Raw genomic sequence first — 20,422 nt, 5'->3', positions numbered from 1 at the left:
TCTGGCCGGGGCAGTGGCTCCATGTGCCCCAACCTGGGACAGGAGACCTGAGCTGGTTCTACTCCAAGCAGTACCCAGCACCTGTGGTCCCAGAACCCCTCTGTTGGGCCCAGCCTCCACATCCAGGAGAAGGGAGGAGGCCCCTCACCAACCCAGCCCTGGGCCTCCATCGAAACCAAAAACCAGACAGCAGCTGAAGAGCGGCTTCATTTATTGTCTGTCTTTTTCTCCTTCAACAACTCCATACGTAGCTGGGTCCCTGAGGCCCCGACCGTCCTGCGCACCAAGCCACAGTGGGGAAAAGCCGCTTCAAAGCTTCATGGTTCACACATCGTGAATGAGAAAAATCTAACAAAGTAAATCCAACAGCAACCAAAATTAACAGTATAACATCCTACCCCAAGCGGGCTCTTCCCCACACCCTGGGGCTGGCTCGGGCGGGATGTGGAACGAGCTGGCCTGGACGCAGCCGCCTCCACCAGAGCAAACTGCCTTCCGCATGGCCTCAGAGCGGTGCACCTGCCCCTCGGACGGCGACAGCGGGGCACTACGTGTGAGGAGAGTTTGAGCTTTTGGGTGGGCACGAATGTCCTGAGCCTGAAGAGCCAGGCCCAGTGTGCCCAGACTGCCCACTGACCAACCTGAGAGGACGGGCTGGGTCCCAGCTGGCCCAGCCACCGCCTGATGACTGCTTGGGACAGTGGAGATGACGAGAGGCCTGCCTGCCCCATGCAGTCAGAACGGCGAGCACAGAAACACGCTAGAAGACACACTTTCACGGGACTCCCAGGGCCAGGTCTTCTCGGCTGGTGGGCACAGATACGGCTGCTGGTGGGGAGGGCGACAGCTGGCACAGGAGCCACCTCAGGAGGACGCCGGAAGCAGCTTCTCCAGGGCCTTCTTCTGCTTCTCTGTGGCTGCAGCCACAGCCTCAGCCAGCTTCTCCTCGGGCATCATGTTGAGCACCTTGAGGGCGAAGAGGAGCTGGTACTTGGCAGTGCTGATGAAGGCGTTGCTCAGGAAGTTGGGAAAGCCTCCGACTCGGTCCTTCTGGGTGTACAGTGGGACCCGCACGAGGCCCAGCACCTGCACAAACAGGTCAGGGTTGGAGTCGGGTCCTCCACCCAGACAGCACACCCCTGCAGGAGGGGCCTGGAAGCTACTGAGCCAGGGGAAGAGCAGCCGGTTTTGCCAAGGACATGGTGGGAGACCCAGAAAGGGTCTGGCAGGGCAGAAGCCAGCCAGCTCCCTTGGAGCAGTGCAGCCCCCTCCGCCCCAAGCACATGCCCAGGCCAACCCTGTACCCCTGCTACCCTGGCACTGTGGGCGGGCCCCTGTGCCACCTCTCCCTGCTGCACCCCATGCTCCCCAGTCCAGACCACAAAACCCACAACAAAAGAGGCTTCACACCCCCGTGAGGTTCCCGAGCCCTACAACCCCCCTTTCTGCTCCTCAGTTTCCCGCCTCCCCCAGCAGGCCCACTCCCCGCTCATCCCTTCCTCCCCACCGGTCCCACTCCCCACTCCCAGGATTGGCAATGGCAGGCAGCAAGGTGGATGTAACACAGCCCTGAGGGAGCCCCAGTCCCACCCCTCCTTTCCCGGCCCCACCCCAGGCCCTTCTCCCCATCCCGAAGCTGGAGACAGCGACGCCCCACCCAGCCCGGCCAGAGGACCCTCAGGGGGACGTGTTACCCATCGGTGCCTTCCACGGGGCCAGAGCCAAACCCCGGGGCGGGGGGCGGGGCCCGGGCGGCGGCCCCACCTCCAGGCCGTGGTCGCGCGAATGCACCGCGCTGATCTCCACAGCGTGCAGCTGCTCCAGCGTCAGCTGCCGCGCGTACAGGTGCGCCACGACGCGGTGCGGGCCCTCGGTCAGGTGCGAGCTCAGGTAGTCTGCCTCGGTGAGACGCAGGGAGCCCAGGCCCAGGCCCAGCACCCGGTTCAGTCCGTCCTCCAGCGACCAGAAGCGCCGGTCCACGAAGCCCCCGGGGAAGCCCAGCAGCCCGTCGAAGCGCATCTGCATCTGCAAGACGAGCGCCAGGTCACGGGCGCGGGGGCGATGCGGCCCGCCCGGCCCGAGGCCCGCCCGGCCCCGTCCTCACCAGCACCGAGAACCGCATGGGGATGCGGCCGAAGAGCTGCCCGGGGTTGGCGGCGTACAGCATGGCGTGGCACGAGTGGCTCCAGCCTGGGCCCAGGCGCATCGCCTCCACCCGGCTGATCTGCTTCAGCTCCGGCACCGCCGCCGCCGCCGTCGACATCTTGTCACTGGTCCCGGCGGCCCCGCCGGGCCCCCCCGCCTTAAGCGCATGCGCTGGCCCGCCTCTGTCACAGCCCACCAATCCTCGAGCAGCAGGGCCCCTGGGCCCCGCCTCCCCACCAATCCCTGACGCGCGTCAGGGCAGAGCCCATCGCTGCCCTGCGACGCGTCGTTTAGAGGCGGAAGGGACAGTGTGCAAAGGCACGGGGCCCTGCGTGCCAGCTGACACCCAATAGTCACTCACCCCGAGCGGCGACCCCGCCCACGGCCTGCGAAGACCGCACCTCCCCAGATGCAACGCGCCGCCTGCACTGTGTCCTGAAAGGGCAGGTGCGTGTGGACTCCGGGCTCAGGCTGTGCGCCACGCACCTGTCCCTGGGCGCCTCGAAGAGGACAGCCGGCACCCCAGCTGCTACGCGAGCTAGCGACGCTCAGGAGGCATCCTCTGCCAGGCTCCTCGGACCTGAGCCCCGAGGGCGGCAACCTTCCCCCGCCACGCTGCACAGCTGTCCGTCGGGGCCACTCCGTCTGCCTCAGGAGAGCCGGCTGCCCCCAGTCCCGAGTCCACACCCAGGCCTGGCGCTAGGCTGGATGGCCAGGAGCTCTGGGGCTCACTGGACCCAGCCTACTAGGGCAGGAGGTGACTTAAATCGGGGGACTGGGAGCTCTGCAGTGTCCTCCAGGCCAGGCACCATATGCCCGGTACTGTCGGGGAAAGTGGGAGTTTCCCCAATTTACCAATGGGGAACCTGGGGCTAAGAGTACAGGACTTGAGAAAACACACCCAGCAGTTGCTGACAGGGCCAGGATCCCACCCTGGCTGCTACCCAGTGTCTACAACAGAAAGCCACCTGATCCCGAAGGGGAGGGGCTGAAGTACTTACCCCATGTTTGTGGGGGAGAAGGAAGTCGCTGGGCTCAGAAGCATTGGAAACACCGTCCAAGGGAGAACAATTGGGTTCCCTGAACCCCACGACGGCAAGGCTCACCTCCCCAGTAGTAGGGCCCAAGAGCCACTCTCCTCTCCACAGTGGGCATGGATTTGCTGCGTGAAGGAACCCCTGCCTGCACTGTCGGATGGGCGCCCAGGGCTGGGGCCACAGCCTTGGGAGAGCTGTGCAGTCAGGCCAGCTCCGGCAGAGGGAAGGCTGCCTGGAGTGCAGCTGTGCAGGAAAGGAGAGGGGTGGGCAGGAGCTGCCAGACACTCCTGTGTTAGGTCCATGGTGATGTCAGATTTGGGGAGGACCCCACCTCCAGGCAGCCAAGCACAACCTGAGCCCAGGGGCTATGGGGTGCAGGGGGCACAGGATGAAAGGCTCCCCTAGATGCAACCCTGCCTCGCCACCAGACCTTAGTAAAGGGGCCAGGTCTGTTGGGGGAGCCAGTTCAAGCACCTGTCTGACACTGTGAGCACCTCTGCCCACACTGGGACTGGGCCAGAACGGAGCGTGTCCGAGAGCAGCTGCAGGGCTGTGGATGCCGGGAACAGCCATTCCCTCTCCACCCTCATGCGCTTGGGTCAAAGAGGGGCCATGGAGGCAGCTTGAACTGTGTTTGCAAAGGAGCCTAGGGCCTGTGTGGTGGGTGTCCCGAGGCACTGGCCAGCCCCTGCTAGGAGGTGACCCCATGGGCAGGGGAGCGTGGGCCAAGCAGAGGGCCCCGGGCTGGGCTCCAGCCTTCAAACCCACCATGCCTGGGCAGCCAAACCGCTCCTCCAGCCCAGTCTCCACATGACAGCTGCAGGGTGCTACTCCTCTGCTTAAAAGTCTCTGTTCTTAGAAGACAATGCTGACTACCCCTTAGAAAAAACTCCAGCCACTTCAACAAGGTCTTCAGCGTCTGCCCCCAACACCCCAGGCAGTGGGCTCCTTCCCACACCAGGCTCGCTCCTGCAACCTCTGCACCGCCCCAGGGCCAGCTCTGCTCATCCTCAGGGCTCCACTTAGCCGTCTCCTCTGACCACGCAGCTGCACCAAGTCCCTCACGGGCTTCATCTCATCACCCTGCTGACTTTCTTCCTGATAGTAACCAAACCTGGAAGGACTCTGATTACCTGTTTCTCACCAGCGAGAATGCAAGTACCCTTGCGGGGCCCCTCCTGACACACAGCAAGTGCTGTGAACACCTGTGGGACGCTTCCGCGACAGAGAGGGGGACTGGAGGGGCCAACCCACCCACCAGGGAGCCCTGGGCTTTTGTGCCACCCGTTCAGGAGACTGAGCCAAATCCCAAGGGCTTGCCTTCACTCCAACCAGAGAATCAACAAAGATGACAATGAAAACAAGGGTCAGGAACAACAGCCGGTTGCACCGATCACCCGCAGGGAGCCTCAGTTATCTGGTTTAATCCCGCCCTGGCTTGGAAGCTGCACTGTCACTACCACCTGACACATGAAGAAATTGAGGCAGAAGCCACGAGCTGTCAGGGTGTGGCAGCCACCGTGAACACTCAGTGGCCACCCCTGGATCAGAAACCACCGCAGTGTGCCCAGAGGAAGGAGTGGACAGAATATTGCTGCATGATTTTATTACTATAAATATACAGTAAAAACGAACAAACGGGCCCATCCGAGCACACCAGATGACAGCACGTGGAACTCCCAGACAGGCCGTCTGCAGCCCACCCACACAGAGCTCTGGCACCAGCACTGAGCGAGGCCACGCCTTGCTGGGGTGGGGGAGGGAGAGGGCCAGCCTGTGTGTGCACACGTTTGCATGTGTGGGCACGTGCGCACACACACACACAGCGGGCGGGCGGGAGGTGGGCTGGCCTGGGTGCACAGGGAGCCGGGGGTGAAGAGCGCACTCCACTCAGGCCCGAGTGAGGCCCGGCCGCCCACTGTGGGTTTCTCTCCCGCGCACCCCACTGGGCAGAGCCGCTGCTCGGAGCAACCCTGAGCCTTAGGCCAGGTCAGGGCGTGCAGAGCCCACCCAGTGGACTGCTGCGGGCTGTCCTACAGAAGCCATCCTTCCCCCAGGCTCAGCTGTGGCTCCGGGCACTGGGCCCCTCTGCCCTCCCGGGCCAGGGGAGCTGCACACACCAGCTGGCTCAGCGCCCTGCTGGGGCAGCTCTGGCGCAGGGGCACCAGGCCCGGGCACCCCCTTGCCTTCATATTGCCAGGAGATTTATCCTACAAAAAGGACGAGGTCCCTCAGAGGCCAAACGTATCACCAGGCCACTCCTCCCCCAGGCTGGTCCTGCCACCAGAGTCCCAGACAGAACAAATCAAAGAGAAAGGCAGAAGGACGTTTAAGGGGGAGCTGAGGAAGCTACCAAGTCCCCGGGCAGGTGGCCGCTGGCTGAGCACAAGCCCCTCCACCTGGAAGGGCCGGACGACGGACCAAACCCAGCACCCATGAGCAGGCCCAGGGCCGGGCCAGAGGCCACCGGACACCAACCGCAGCGAACAGCTGCACCTCTACCCTGGGCTGGGCCCTGCCCGGCCGCGCGTGCAGATGCCGTGGTGCCCAGGGAAGGGCTGTGGGCAGGGCGGTGGGTGGCGGCTCAGAGCAGGGGTCTGGGCCTCAGGGTGAGCCTGGCAGAGCCACCAGGGCCACGAACAGCAAAGGTCAGAAAGCAACAGCCACAAACAGGCCGCCGCGGCGACACACAGCGTGGGCAGACAGGCACCGTTTCCTTCATTGACTACAACTTGGCTCCCTGCCACCACCGACGTTTGTGAAGACAGCACTTCACCCACCAACCAATTCTCTTCCGCAGGTTCCCCGAGTCCTCAGGCACCACTGCTCCAGGCTGCACGTGGGCAGTCAGTGCCAGCCCTGGGCTCAGCCCACGGGACTGGGGACCCCAGGCCCAGTGCCCAGCTAGAAAGCTGCTGTCCTTCATTTTGTACCATTTACAAATATATCAACCGTAGAAAAAAGGAGTCTGGAGGGGACAGTCCGCTGTGCTCTTTGATCAAGGGTCGTCGTGGCCCCTTGGAGCCTGGTGGCCACGGGGTGTGCAGACAGGAGAGGCCGGGTCACACTGGGGGCCGGGGCAGCCCCTTGGCAAAGTCTGGGGAGCTGAAGGCTCCACGCTGCCAGCCTCACCAGGCGCTCAGAGTGGGGTCAAGTCGGTGGCGCCAGGATCGGCACTGGGCCCACCAAGTGGAGGCCAGGGGGGGCCGGTGCCGCTGAGGCCGCGGGGCGTCTCCATGGAGGTGGACCATCCTGTAGGCAAGAGGAGAGGAGGATCATGCGAGGCCACTCTCCCACGTCACCTGCTCCTACCAGCCTGGAGCCCCACCCCTGCCTGCCTGCGGCCAGAATGGCAGATTAGCTCCCGCTGACCACACCGAGGGCCTGGGGCCTCTGCAGCCTTAGCTGAGTGAGTGCGGGCTGTCCCTCTGGGCCCGGGTCACCCCTGGGCACCTGGCAGCGAGCTGCAGCCTGAATGCAATGCCTCACCCTGGGCTGCTGACGCCTCTGGGTCTCCTGCTCTTGTCCCAGTTCTTTCTCGGGATCTGACCAGCCACCGTCCTGCCAATAGCCCTACAACCGGGTGAGGCTGGAACGTGGCCGGCCCCACGGACAGGAGTGAGTGGTGCCCGGGGGCTTCTTCGAGGCAAAGGCAGGAGGCTCGGGAGCCTGCCCTGCCTTCCACAGAGACCCGTTCTGCCACGAGACACTGTCCCCAGACTAGGTCTGTACCCTGGTGCTTGGGCAGGTGTGCTGGCACAGGGAGCCCGTGACACACGCCTGTGGCAGCAGCAGGACCAGCACAGCCTCAGGGCTGCCCCACCCCTGGCCCCCAGCTAACGCACCGCGGCACAGGGAGCCTGCAGACAGCAAGCCACCAGCTTCTGCGACAGACACGGACACCCCAGCCCCGGCCCTGGGTGGACAGTGACTATTTCCTTTGGAAGCTGTGGCCTCATCCAGGCCCCAGCCCTGCCACACAGCCCCCAGGCTCTGAAACGCTGTTCTGGATCTGCCCTTCCGGGAGTTTGACCTAAACCCCAACACTCGAGTAGCACCTTCCGCCGTGACAGAGGCGGGGCCCACTTCGTAACGTGCTGGGAGCTGTTGCAACGGAGGGATGAGATTTGCCACAAGCAACATTCAAGGATGATGGGGAGACATCCAAACAAGTGACCAATCGCCCCAGCATGGTCCAGATCGGCATGAGCGGAGAGGGCCGGGGCTCTGAGGCTGGGACCCCAGCCAGGCGCCTCCCGGACGGCCCCACAGGCCCCGCCCCGCAACGGCTGGAGTCCTGCGGGGAAGCCCTGGTCGCACAGGGCGCCCGCTCCCCCCAGCAGACGTCCCAAGGCCACGCACGGCACGGGCGTCCAGAGCCTTCACGAGAGGAAGAGTCCCCAGCCTGTCTGCTTATTTTGTTGACAGTACTCTTGACCGCCAAAAAATACTTTGGTCTTCTGTAAAACATCCACGTGGGCTACCCTGGAAGAGGGCACCTCCCTGTCACATGGAGTGACACCTTCACATGGCCTCCTAACAGACGGTCAGAATAGCTGTCATTCCAGCAGGTTCCAGAGCCAGGAGGGATAGGTCAGCAGCAGCGGAGGGCTTACAGCTGAAAGGTGGCCCATGAGGGTGCCATCTGCCAGGCACACAGTGACACCAGGGCCATGTGGGGCCACGCTGACAAGGGTGGGGAACAAGCGACCCAGGCGAGTGGACACCCTTGGGACAGGAAGCAAGCCAGTCTCCACGGCAGCAGAGAGCCCGTGAGGACACCCCCCCCCCCCGACAGCCCGGGCCCGCGCAGCCTGGGGCGCGTCCTTTTCTCTGTGAACTTACAGGCGTGACCAGCAAACGGAGCGGATCCTGCGGCACGACCCAACCCATCTACTGTGGGACCGCCGGTCACTCAGCGGCGCTGCCACCCCAACGAGGCCTGGCCTTGGCGGGAGCCGTCCCCTCGGGACATCCAGCCCAGTGTCCCCAAGGCTCCATCCTTGGGGTGCTGCCTCCCGGGGGCTCGCCTGGGCTGTGTCCGTTCCAGGGACCCCAAAGGCTGGAAGGAGAGCCGACTAAGCCACCTGGTCCAGATGGTCCAGATGGAAAAACCTCTGACTCCAAACGTCAGGGCCCCCATGAGGTCACTTTTTAGGGGCAAAGGCGCAAAGGCCATTGGAGAGCTCTGGATCTAGACCCAGGGCCCCCAACCCGGGAAGATGCGGATGCGGGTGAAGCCCAGAAAGTCAGAGGGACCCCCATAGGGCAGGGCTGTGAGCACTCCTCTCCCCAAGGACGCTGGTCACCGCCACCCCGCAGTGCACACGAAAGGTGGGCGCGTACCCGCTCATTCCTCTGTACCAGCAGAGCCGGGGCCGGGCCCCAGGGCTGTGCAGAGATGGGGGAGACGGATGGGAGCTCGGTTAGCAACACACCGGCGCCTTCCACGGCAAAGGCACCGACTTCAGGAGCACGTGCTGCCCAGATACAAAACGCCCCCGTGTGTGGACCTGCTGCCACCACAAACAGCAGCTGGAAACAGCGTCTGGGCGAAACCGTACCGCAGGGGCACAGGCGGCTCTGCCTCCTCCTGCCAGCCCCGCTGCCGCGCCCTGGGAAGGGCTGGCGTGGGCGGCTCCACCCCTGGTGTCCGGGGCTAGACAGGGCTGCCCGAGCTGGAAGCCCTCGGCGCCAGGGACCTCGGTTTTCACCATTTTGTGGATTTTCCTATCTACAGGGGACACGATTCACTGCATTGTGCTCTTTCGTCCAGGTGACAGCCAGGCCGTCACTGAAACGAGGACACCTGTGTGCGGGTGGCCATGGTCTTAAACGCACACGAATGTGGATGGTGTCCACACTCTCTAAATGAAAACAAACCACTAAAAGAGAGTGCCACACGGAGGTTTAAAAGACACAGGAACGCACGCCACAAAGCGTGCACGTTCTTGCAGACGGCCACTGCACGCCCCCAGCACCGACGTGCCCTCAGCGGAGGCTCAGACCGGAGGCCGTGCAGGACACAGCCTGGCAGGGCCCCTGCCTAAAGAAGGCCTAAGACCCTCACCAGGGGGCGGGCACCTGAGCCCCAGATGTCCTGCCCTGCCCTGACCCTGCCCAGGCCCGAGTGTTCTGCTGGCCACATGAGGGGAGGCAGGGCTTTTCAGATGCTGTCCCCTTGGGGCCACCCTGCAGGATCAAAATCCCACTTGTGGCTCCCAGAAACCGGACTCCCTCTTCTCACCCCCCCTCCTCCCCCTATTTATTTTTTTGGAGACAGGGTCTTGCTCTGTTGGCCAGGTGAGAGCAGTGGTGCCACCATAGCTCACTGCAACTTCAACTCCTGGGCTCAAGCGATCCTCCCGCCTCGGCCTCCCAGAGTGCTAGGACTACAGGCTTGAGCCACTGCGCCCGGCCACCCCCTGAGTTTTTCATCAGGACGAAACAGTGAGGTCCTCTGAAGGAACGAATTGAGTTCTGTGTCACTCTGAGATGTGTTGGTCCTGGACACAGCTTCTGCCGTGGCCAACATCCCAGGCAGGCCACAGCGGGCCCATTGGAGCCCTAGGGCTCGCTCTCCTACACCTGGGGGGCCCACGATGCCCGGCTTGCGGGCACAGGTCTCTGCGCACCCAGAAGCCAGCAGGACAAGGGGCCCTTTCCAACCAAAGCACATCACAACCCCCCAGTGCCCAGGCTGCTAGGTGACCCAGGAGACTGAGCAGTGGTGGGTCCTGGGGCCAGGAAGGGGGCAAAGGGGCTTCCCAGCCAGGTGGGGAGAGCCAGGCTCCCCGAGCAGCTGCTCCTGGAGTGGCACCTTTGAAGGCAACGTGCCTGTTTATGGCGATTCCAGAACCCAGACACCTCCCGGCAGGCGCTGACACCGTGTCTGAGAGCCCTACTGCCAAGCCCGTCTCTGCGCCTGAGATCCAAAGCTGCGGATCTTACCCCAGCAGCGCAGAGGGCAGAGGAGCCGCACTGGCGGGGCCCGGCCTGGGCTCTGGGAAGGAGAGAGAACAGCAACACCCGCCCCTGCCTCACTGCTCTCGGCCCCGCAGGCACCCGGCACCCCCAGCCTGTCCCCAAGGCCCTGGCCTCAAACGTGCTGCTCTGTCTGGGCAGACGGCCTGGGGCAGGAGGTGACCCAGAGGCCACTTCCCTGCTTTCTAGCCTGGGACCCCCCACACCCAGCATAACACATGGCATGTGCTCTTTTGCTTTTTGTCCGCAGCTCCCAGGGCGAGGCCCTGCCACTAGGTCACTCGGCAGGGAGCAGGGATGAGGGAAAACAGGGTGACCCTGGAGGGGACCGGGTCTGCCCGGCTGGCTGTGATCAAGAGGTTTACGAGGGAAAGGACCCTGGGCCTCAGCAGGCAGCCTTCCCTGAGAGCCAGGGCCTGCAGGGGCGACGCCTTGGGGACCAGGTCCTGGCCTGGGTCCTGCTTTGGGGGTCAAAGCGGGTGCACGGCTCAGAGCCAGGGGAAGAGCCAGGCTGCACCGGCCAGGTCCTCCTGCCACACGTCGGACATTGGAGCAGGGCCCCCTGGGCAGAGTGTGGCACCACGTGCAGGACCCAGCAGGCCGTAGTGCCGTTACCTGGCAGGTAGATGTCAGCAGGTGGGCCTGGCTGGCCGTGGCTGCAGTGCTCAGGGCTGCTGTCCTGCAGGACGTTCTCGATGGACGGCACTCGGCTCCCTGAAGCAGGCAGAAGGAAGGTAGGGAAACAGCCCCGGAGCCCGGCTCTCTTCACCCACCATCGGGACCCTGGGCCTGGGCTCCAGCCCGAGTCGACCCCAAAGTCCCACGTGCTCTCCAGGGACTCAAAGATGGATGCTTCCTTTTCTCCTCTTTCCCACCCCTCAGCACAGTTATAAAAACATCACCTGTCCACATTTCAAATGGCAACGGGTGCTAACCGTGCGCGCTCACCCCGGCAGACAGCCCGCAGGGGGCAGCGGTGCCTCAAGAGGGTGGGCCCTGGTCCTCCCACACGCACGTTTGGTCCCTCTCGGCTCAGGACATGCACTGCTCAGTGGGGCCCAGGGTGTCTGCATGGGCAAAGGTCCCCCTGGCAGAAGAGGGCTGGCCCAGCGCGGCCCGGAGCCCCACCACCCCGGCAGGCCAGGCCGCCGGTCCCTGCACGTGTGTCTGCACAGACAGAGCTCCAGGCCCATGCTGCAGTGAGAAGCTGAGGCCCCGTGAGGCAGAGGGACCCGCTCAATGCCACCCAGAGAGGACACACCGGGCAGGGACCCCAGTTTCTAATTCTCCACTCATAGACTGTTGGTGCCACATCGTGGCTCTGCCACCTAAGTGGCCTTGGGCCTCCCCGACACCAACCCTGAGCCTTGGTTTGCCCACCCATCCTACAGCAGCAGGCAGGAACCTGTTCCTAATTCTCCTGGTGAGGATCGAGCGAGACGGCAGAGGGAGCTCGGGGGCCCCTATGAGGCCAGGCAGGGCTGTCTCCAGCCAGAGCCACGGTCGCCACACCAGGAGCAGCAGCTGGGACCTAAACTCCGCCAGGCCCCTACACACATAAGTCCCTCCACTAAAACGAGGGGAGATTCCAGCATCTCCAGCCATCCTCATTTTCATTCTTAACCGGGCACAGCAAGTCACCAAAACCACAGAACAGAAGAGGCCTCTCCTCCCACCCCGTGGCAGCCCTGCCCTGGACGGGGGCGAGAGGCCCACGCTGACCACAGGGGGCAGGCAGAGGCTGACCAGCAGCCCGGAGCCCCTGCCAGACTGCGGCATGGAGGAGCCCAGACAGCAGCACAGGGACCACTCCTGAGAGGCAGGGGCCGGGCGAGAGGGGGACCTGGACTTGGAGCAGGAGAGGCCTCCGGGAGGCTCCTGGGGGGCTCACCTTGCTTCAGTGACGACACCTCGTCCACCTCTTCTGTTACGAAACTCTAGGAAACAAAGAGGAAAGCCCACCTGTTGGCCCCAGGTGATTGGGAGGATGCAGGACGTGGCAGCCACCACGCCAGGCCACACTGATGTCACACAGGGCCCCTCCTACAACCTGCACAGTGACTCCACCCAACAGCACCCATCCCAGGGACGGACAAGGAAACCGAGGCTGGGGGGGTCGTGCCAGGCCGCAGGCGGGGTGGGGCGGCAGCCTCACCTCGGGGGAGCTGCTCTCCCGCGGCGCCAGCCCCATGCTGCTCAGTGGGGGAGGAGCGTCCAAGTCCTCCGAGAGCTTCTCCTCGTCCTCTTCATGGATGGGGGACGATGGGGACCGCAGGGTACTGGGGACAGGGGTGGGGAGGTCAGAGGACAACTGGGTGAGAGCCAACCCGCCAGAACCGCACAGACACCCCCCGGGGGACCCCACACATGTCCGCTGGGACCCAGGAAGGTGCCCCCTGGGGAGGCGTTTCTACCAGCAGGTGGCTGGGACCGACCCGGGTGCCCAGCAGCCAACGAGACCTGCCCTGACAGGCCCCTGTCCTGGCGCACTGGCACAGGCCCGCGCAGCCTCTTCTTTCTAGAGAGAAACTACCAGTGACAGCGGATGCCTGGGGCGGGGAAGCAGCAGGAGACGGATGCCCACGTCTCTCTCTGCAGCCTTGGAGCTGTTCTCCCAGAAAGAGAACGAGTCGACACAGCAGGCTGGGAGCCACTCCTTGAAAGTCTCCAAGGGAACCACGAATGACCCCCAGCCAACCCTGGAGTGTGGCCCTTGGAAGGCTCTTGGTGTCAGTGATGATGACGTTAACATCTGAGGACGGGCCACACCCGCTGGCTTATCAGGTGCAGCAGCAAGATCAGTGACCTGCACCTCATTCACGCACGGTCCAGCCCACGTTTCAGTTGTCATCACTGGTCACACGGCAGGATATGCCCACATGACCAGCACTCCCGTAAAGACCTGGGACCCTGAGTCTCCAAAGGGCTCCCCTTGGCAGAGACACAGGCCGTAGTCTGCCACATGAAGAGGTCACCCGGGTGTGGCCTCCACTGGCACAGCTGCCCCCGTGCTCTGACCTGTGCCCTTTGCTGCCATCAACTGTACCCGAGTCCAACCTGCCACTGGGTCTCAGGAGCCACGTGGTCAGTCACCACATGAAACACACTGGAAAGTTATTCAAAACCACAAATACGCCTGCTTTGCACACGTGAGCTGCCCCCGCCGCTCCCACGCAGGCGCCCGGTCCCCAGACGGCCGCGAGTGGGCGCCACACCCTTCCCGGCTCACCTGTCGGGAGACTTGCTCCGCAGCTTGCCCTTCTGGTGGCTGCTTTCCGCGAGCCGCTCCATCCCAGCCAGGGGACAGCTGGCCTGGGACAGGCCATCCGACACGCCCGAGTAGGTGATCTCTTCATAAAGAGGGGCAGAGGGGATGGCCGGGGAGATGGCCCGAAGGCCGTTGAGCGCCTCGAGCAGGGAGATGGGCTCGTAGCCCGGCGGGATGCTGTCGGAGCTCTGTGGGGACAGGGCAGGTGAAGGGAAGGTAGCTGGTCAGGGTTGCGTCCCGGGGACCTTCCACTCCCCGGACGCTCTTTCTGACAACTCCTATCCTACTGCACCTTCCAGGGACTAAGTCCCCTCCCTCAGCTGTCAGCCCCAGCACACGCTGGCCGGGACGAAGTGTGAGATCCCGGTGTGGGCCAGCCCGCCCTGGCTTTCTGTCCTGCCTGGCCGGAGGAGGACAGTGCGGGGTTAGTGCAGACAGAACTCGGAGCGGGTGGAGCGAAGCCATGCCAGAGCCACGGAGACCAGCAGGAGAGGCGCGTCCCAGACCAGGGAGAGCCGGGCTGCCGGGAGCTCTGCCCTGACTCGGGCCCCTCGAGGGGACACACTCCTGGCGCCTCTATGAACAATAGACGCCCCAGTGAAGAGCCACTGTTTCCCCTTTGGGGGTGGATAGACTCGACAACGTTGAGGACGAAAGAAGACGCCAGGTCCCTGGGGAACAGCAGTGAGGCCACAGGGGCACTGCCCTGCCCCCAACCGCGCTCCCCCAAAACCAGGTCAAGGGACAAAATGCACCAGTGCTCTTCATGAGACCCTGGCCTGCCTGAACGAGCGCCTGAAGGGGAGAGTGAACGGGGCAGCAGTGGGGACCACGGGGCAGTCAGGGCGGTGGCAGAGGAGTGAGCGTCCCTGGGCTGGCGCCAGGTTAGGGGAGGCCTTTTCGGGACGCTTGGTTTCAACTGACAGGGAAACAATTACTCTCAACTCCACTCTCTAAAAAGGAAAAGACTCTCAGCCAATTCTTGAGCAAGCTCCACCTGTCACACCGAGGACACACAAGGGTACACAAGGCTGCAGCTGGAGCTGCCAGGGCCAGTGGAGGCTCTGGGCGGAGGCCTGGCCCGGCTGCTCCCTGGGTGCAGGGAGAGGCAAAGACACCAAGGAGCCAGGCAGAGGAGCGGGGTGCGACCAGCGAGTGAGTGGGTACTGCCTGCAGAGCGGCGTTAGTCCCACCCGCCACGGCGTCCGCTGCCAGCAAGAAACACAGGGAAACCGGGAACTGGGAGACCAGGGGCAGGCAAAGCTGGCAGGGGTGGCACAGGGCCAGCGTGACCGGCTTTCTGCCCATGGGCCCGGAGCTTTGCTTCTCCCACGGACGCTCATCCTGGGCAGGGACGCCAGGACAGGGAGCAGATTCGACAGACTGCGTTCATCGAACACTGGCCTGGGGTGGAGGGGATCTCCCATACTCGCCACTGGTTTAAAAATCAAGGAACAGGGCAAAAAAATGTAGCCATAGGACCAAACACACTTACTGTTTCCCTTTTAGGTTTCTTGCTGGCCAGGGAGGCAGGGTGCGACTTTGATTTTTTAAAGGGACACTGTCAAGATAAAAATCACATGTTTTACAACTACCCCCACCACATGCAACAGAGTGGGCTGCACAAGGTCGCTCCGCTGTGCTGTCCTCTAGGCTCGCTGTGACCAAGAGTTTCCAAAGCTTCTGACTCGGCTCTGGGTGGACTGCCTGCACACCCGCCCAGCCCCCAGGAGCCGGCCGTGGGTCCTACGGCAAGCATCCAGGGTGTGGAGCCCAACCCCATCCCCAGCGCCCCCCACCATGGTTCTGGGTCACCCGGAGCAGCAGATCTGGCCGAGGGACCTGAGAGTGGACACACACTCCCTAAAGGGGGCCTGGCTGGCTGTAGGGCAGAGACCGTGAGACCGTGAGGCCAAAGCCCTCAACCAGCTCCTGGCACCTCTGTCGGTGCTGAGCCACTTCCTAACGCATCATCAGCGTGTAACTGCTCATGACGGCTGAGAGTCAGCCACAGTCAACCCACCCCACGGTTATCTTCCGGGCTCAGTGGAGACTAAACTGCCTCATCTGGGCTCTCCTGGCACTAGGTGGAAATGGTGGAAATGGCTCTTGCCCTCATGGCAGGGAGGGCACAGACACTGGCACCTCTGGGCACGTGGCAGCCGGAGCTGCCCTGTCACACATCAGCCCCCGGCTGCCCGCACTGTGGGAGCCACCTCAGCCAGCTCGAGACAGAAGGACCCTTCAGCTGCTTGGCCACCATGGCAGAAACCGGGAGGGGCAAAAACAAGCGGCAATAAACCCACCCGCGCCTGAGCACGTGCACTGGAGGCCCAGCAGGCAAAACTGTCTGTGTGGCTGCCCCAGGGGAGCCCAGGTGGGGGGATGACAGGGACCCCCAAGACATGTTTTCTGCTCCAGCTTCAAGACCACAATGTCAGATTTTGAAAGAAAAGCCAAATACCTGGGTTTTAAGGGAAATTTCCAGATTGTTAAGGGTTGGCCCAATTTTCCAAAACACTGGGAGGGCCGAACACGTCATGCAAGCTGCCAGGGTGGGCACCGAGTCAGGCCCTGAGCAGGCAGGGCGAGAGGATGCCCAGAGCAAAGGCACGGCCGGGATGCGCCAGCCGCAGGGTTCCTTCCTCTTCTGTTTTTAGCAAGGCAGCAGGGCTTTGAGAGCAGCTGGACCCAACCCACCGCAGCTAACAGCAAGACTCACCGGCTGACAACACACAGCCAGCATTGTCAACCAGCCGTCCCCAGCCCCGTCCCCAGCCCCGCATGCCTCGTCCCCTCCGCACCCATCCCCCTCCTCATCACATCCTGCCGGGGTCTCCGTGGTGTCTGTCTCCCTGCATCTGTCAGTCTCTTTGCTTCTCTCTCTCCACCTCTCTGTGTCTCTCTGTCTCTCTCAGTCTCTCTTTGTGCCCCTGAAGCCGGAGTCCCCCTCCCTTGCCTGCCTGCAAGGTCCCAGGGGGCCACCCTGCGGAGGGCGTCTCCCGAGGGAAACCGCAGGCCTGTTCACTAAGAACCAGGGAGCGCCCAGCTCTCCTGGCTCAGTGGAGAGATGGTGACAACACCTTGGGCACACTCAGCAAGGCCACACGCTTGGCAGGAGCAAGGATAATCAATCCCAGCAGACGACGTTCCCAGGCCCAGCCTGGTCCCCCCACGAATGCCTCACAGCCACCTGAGCCACACCTGCCCACCGGACAGACGAGGACACGGGCGTGCCGCTGCTCCGTCTGGGGCCCAGCCCCTCACGCCCCAGGCAGGGAGGCACTTACGGAGTGCTCCTCATGGTCCAGGCTCTGCGCCAGCACGGGGCTGAAGGACACAGGGGACAGCGCTCCCGGCTTCTTCCGCACGGCCCGGATCTGCAGGAGGGCCCGGAAAGCTGGGCAGAAGGAGGGGCTCCCGTCAGACAGGGGCCCCACCCAAAGGACCCTCTGAGCATCCCCCAGCCCCCACCACACTGTGCCACCCCACAGCAGTCCGGGACAAGCCACAATGTCAGAGATAAACCATCTTAACAACACAGCCCCAGGCAGGGGGACAAGCAAAGCCTCGGGTGCTGCCCCAGGGGGCTCCCGGCCACACCCATGTGCCCACTCTGAGCCCCAGGGTGCTGGGCACAGGCCTTGCCCCAGGAGGCCTGCTAAGGGCAAGACGGCAGGGACATTCATGTGTGAGCATTGTGACAGTGTGATGCCTCACGCTGGGGACACCAAGGGGCACAGACAGCGGCCACCAGGAGCAGGAAAAAAAACTGGGCCCTGGAATGGCCACCATCCCACTGCACTGCACGAACACCACCAGGACCCCCCAGCTGAGCCTGCACCCCGGGGGAGGGAGGGGATGAGGGGCTGTAGGAAGGTGTTTGCCTCGCGGCTCTGTGCTTCTCAGCGTCCCCCACATTTTCTACCCATGACCTGCAGTGGCTGCCTGGGAAGGGGTCCCCCTTCCCATCCTTCCCTCAGCCCCTGCTCAGAGACCCGTCCTCGCTGCCGGGCGCCCGGCTCTTCCCTCCCACGCCTGTTCACCGTCTGCCCCACTCTCGGCCCCAGCACCTCAGGCAGGAAACCTCCCTCCCCTCCCGGAGCCAGCCCGGCCTCGGCCAGCCGCCTATCCCCAGGCCTGTCCACACCCTGCAGGTCAACAGCAGCCACTGGGCCTTTGAGGCCCCTGGTTCTAAAAGTCTGACTTTCCCGGCCGCAGACTGTGAGGACTGGAGCGCTCCACGCGCTGGCGCACTCGCCGTCAGCACTGATGTTCACGAACTGCGTCAGCCGACAGTCCTCACACACCGCAAACTGGAGGAAGGACTGACGGCCCTTAGTTTCTTAGCCGACGAGGGGCCTGCAGCCCCGGGACCGCCCTGGCCCTGGCGCGCTGTGGCATGGCCAGTCCCCGACCTGCAGAAGCTCCCAGGGCACTCACGCAGCCGGCAGATGGGGCAGTTGTTGGCCTGGTAGCGCAGCGTGTCCGCGCACGAGGTGCAGAGGCACAGGTGGCGGCAGGGCAGGATCAGCGTGTCCCGCAGGTCGGACAGGCACACCACACACTCATTGCTGTTGTCACTGTTCTCGTCATCCGAGGGCTGTGGGGACAAGGGCCTGGGGGTCGGTGGCCTCCCAAGGGCCTCACACTGCCCAGAGCAGGCCTTCCAGGTCCCAGCTGTGCCACCTGCTATCCCCTCCTCCCCTGGGGACGGTCATGGCTGAGGGAAGCCCGGAGGGCAGGAGGAGGTTACCGTGGAGCAGAACTCCGGAGGTGCAGCCCCGAGCCCTGGGCACCAGACTCAGATCCAGCCCGTGCCCAGCACACGGCAGAGGGGGAACCCGTGCCCCACCCCCAGCATGGGGGGGCCTCTTTCTGTTCTTCAAACCCAAAGAGCAAATGTGGAAGACCCATGCCACTCACGAACACCTCTTCACAATGATCAGGGTACCCACTTATTTGGTTAAAAAACAACCAAATAAGTTAACTTGTTGGAAATACTTCCATTAAGTAATGGAAGCTTCCAGAAAGCAAATTAGCAACTGGACCAAGAGAAAGCAAAAATCTGAAAGAGATCAGGAAACTACGCAGCAGCCTGTTTCTATAAATAAAGTTTTATCGGAACTCAGCCACACCCACCCGTTTCCATGTTGTCTGCAGCTGCTTCTGCCTCTAACGGCACTGCGTAGCCGTGACAGAGAATGTATGGCCCATACAGCCAAAAACACTTAGCATCGGGCCCTTTTTGGAGAGTTGGCCAAGGCCTGGTGTCTAACTCGCGGTTGCACAGAGCGCCCTCAGCCGAGGGGTGGCCTGGCCAAAAGGCTCTGACCTCCCCAGCTTTTAGCTGGTTCCAGCTGTCCTGGGCCCAGATGCCACATTGAAGCTGGTGTCTGAGACTTCCCTAGAGATCTGAACACACAGGCGGCAGTTTTATTCATGCCAGCGTGCCTTTAAAAAGAATGAAAAAGACAAGCAGCATCCGGCGTCACTGTCTGCCACTGTCCCTGACCAGTCCCCTGGCCATGCCTCGCCTGTGGCCGCCACAGCTGCTCTCCAGACACGGAGACCACCCTCTGCCAGCAGCTGCAGGCTCCCTGTCTGCAGGGAGGAGGGAGTGGCCGGAGGGGGCAGCGTGGGCCCAGCTTAGCTGACACAGCTGAGCCCAGGGCGAGGGCAGCAGGTGGTCCCCAGGCTGCCTGGGGACTGGATGGCAATTTACATAAGCCAGTGAATTTGCTGGAAAAAAGACAAAATGTTCTATAAACTGTTAACTTTTTTAAAAAATTAAGCAAAAATGACGGGATCTGGGGGCCCAGGGCTCCCAACGAGTGGGCTCCCATTAAGGCACAAGGAACCTGGGAGGGAGGCAGCCTGGAGCCCTGGCAGGCGCCCGGACACACCTTGGTCTCCTGGTTGTTCTTGTTCTCGATGCCGTAGATCTCCTGCAGGAGGTAGCTGACCCGGTCCACCTGAGAGCAGAGAGGGGCTTGCTGGGTTCCTCTGCCCCCACCCGGCCCAACACCACCTCCTGGCACCCAGGGTTGCAGGTATCCCTGGGAACACTGTCCAGCCCAACCCCTGTGACCAGGGGAGGGGCAGGGAAAACCTGCCACCTGCCCAGGCCCAACCAGCAGCACAGGGAGCACGGCTGGGGCCAGCAGTCTGCCCGCCACACAGGGCCTGCAGCCATGTCCTCTGCCCACCTTGCCACCCCAGCACTAGGGGAAAACCATAGGGACCCCCCCATGCCCAGCCCCACAAGGGCGACCGGAGGCATGAGACGGCAGCCTAAGCACTGGCTGCTTCCCAAGTCTCCTTCCACAAGACACGAAGATGCTTCTGGTTTGGCCTCAGAGACACCAAACCAATTTCTGTAAGCTGTGTTCTGTCCTGCCACTCACTCCCACCCTGACGGCCTCACACTGACCATGTTCCAAAGCGGTCTGAGCTGCCGGGTTTCCCGCAGTTCCACAGACCATGAGCGCCACTCGAGAGCCCGAGACAAGTGCCCTGACCGTCACTGGGGTCTCCTGCCCTCCTGGCATGTGCAAGGGTCTGGACCCACCAGTTGGCTCTCTCGCTCTTTTTAAAAGCTCACAAGCACCACTCCCAAGTGATGGCTTCAAACAGGTCTTATGCACCTAAGCAACTACACACAGGGTAACTCCCGACATGGCGTTGGAATACAGACTCTAGCTACAGCCTGCTGCTCAGATTATGGGCCCTGTCCTCTTACATTTTCACAGTGCTTAACTGGGAGGCCGCCAGGATCACTCTCCCCAGTGCAGGACCACAGGACTCCTGACCCCAAGGGCAGATGAACTGCTCTACACGTTCCCATTTGTTCCAGGATATTTCACCCTTCTTTTCAAACACTGATGAAGTCAGTCCAACTCCCTGTCTCACACTGACATATTTTCAGCAATTTGTAAGAAGTAGGGGAGGAAGCTGTAGTCTGTTTCCTGTCGCTTTCCTTCCTTTC

General features: G+C 62.9%; 2 protein-coding genes across 5 annotated transcripts in view; both read right to left on the bottom strand.

Annotated features, from left to right (window-relative positions):
* Positions 1-194: 194 nt before the first annotated feature.
* Positions 195-3,024, bottom strand: NUDT16L1 (nudix hydrolase 16 like 1). Of its 3 annotated transcripts, XR_006733338.1 has the most exons (4): positions 2,105-3,024; positions 1,695-2,025; positions 642-1,086; positions 195-348 (listed from the first exon to the last, which is right to left on the bottom strand). XR_006733338.1 is itself a non-coding variant. In XM_045542502.1 (3 exons), exons 1-3 carry the CDS (start codon positions 2,261-2,263, stop codon positions 932-934), a joined length of 645 nt encoding a protein of 214 aa, XP_045398458.1. In that variant the 5' UTR covers positions 2,264-3,024; the 3' UTR covers positions 195-931. The 3 variants fall into 3 exon arrangements, 2 of the variants coding, with proteins under 2 accessions (XP_045398458.1, XP_045398459.1); XM_045542502.1 differs by having other exon boundaries at positions 195-1,086; XM_045542503.1 differs by having other exon boundaries at positions 195-1,086; positions 1,765-2,025.
* Positions 3,025-4,771: 1,747 nt separating this feature from the next.
* MGRN1 (mahogunin ring finger 1) overlaps positions 4,772-20,422 on the bottom strand; it is a 45,096-nt gene continuing 29,445 nt past the window's right edge. Inside the window, exons 9-17 of one of the 2 annotated variants that reach the window (XM_045542481.1) lie at positions 19,341-19,409; positions 17,878-18,037; positions 16,725-16,834; positions 14,930-14,995; positions 13,396-13,622; positions 12,322-12,445; positions 12,058-12,103; positions 10,782-10,880; positions 4,772-6,434 (exon numbers count right to left, since the gene is read on the bottom strand). In XM_045542481.1, the coding sequence (XP_045398437.1) occupies positions 6,322-6,434; positions 10,782-10,880; positions 12,058-12,103; positions 12,322-12,445; positions 13,396-13,622; positions 14,930-14,995; positions 16,725-16,834; positions 17,878-18,037; positions 19,341-19,409 (1,014 nt within the window). In that variant the 3' untranslated portion in view covers positions 4,772-6,321. The remainder of the gene's footprint in view (positions 6,435-10,781; positions 10,881-12,057; positions 12,104-12,321; positions 12,446-13,395; positions 13,623-14,929; positions 14,996-16,724; positions 16,835-17,877; positions 18,038-19,340; positions 19,410-20,422) is intronic. The other variant, XM_045542482.1, reaches the window with a different exon arrangement.

This window comes from Lemur catta, chromosome 2 (assembly GCF_020740605.2).
Source record: "Lemur catta isolate mLemCat1 chromosome 2, mLemCat1.pri, whole genome shotgun sequence".
NCBI classification, from domain to species: domain Eukaryota; kingdom Metazoa; phylum Chordata; class Mammalia; order Primates; family Lemuridae; genus Lemur; species Lemur catta.
The sequence above is the reverse complement of the archived record's forward strand: the minus strand, read 5'-3'. Positions and strand labels throughout refer to the sequence as shown.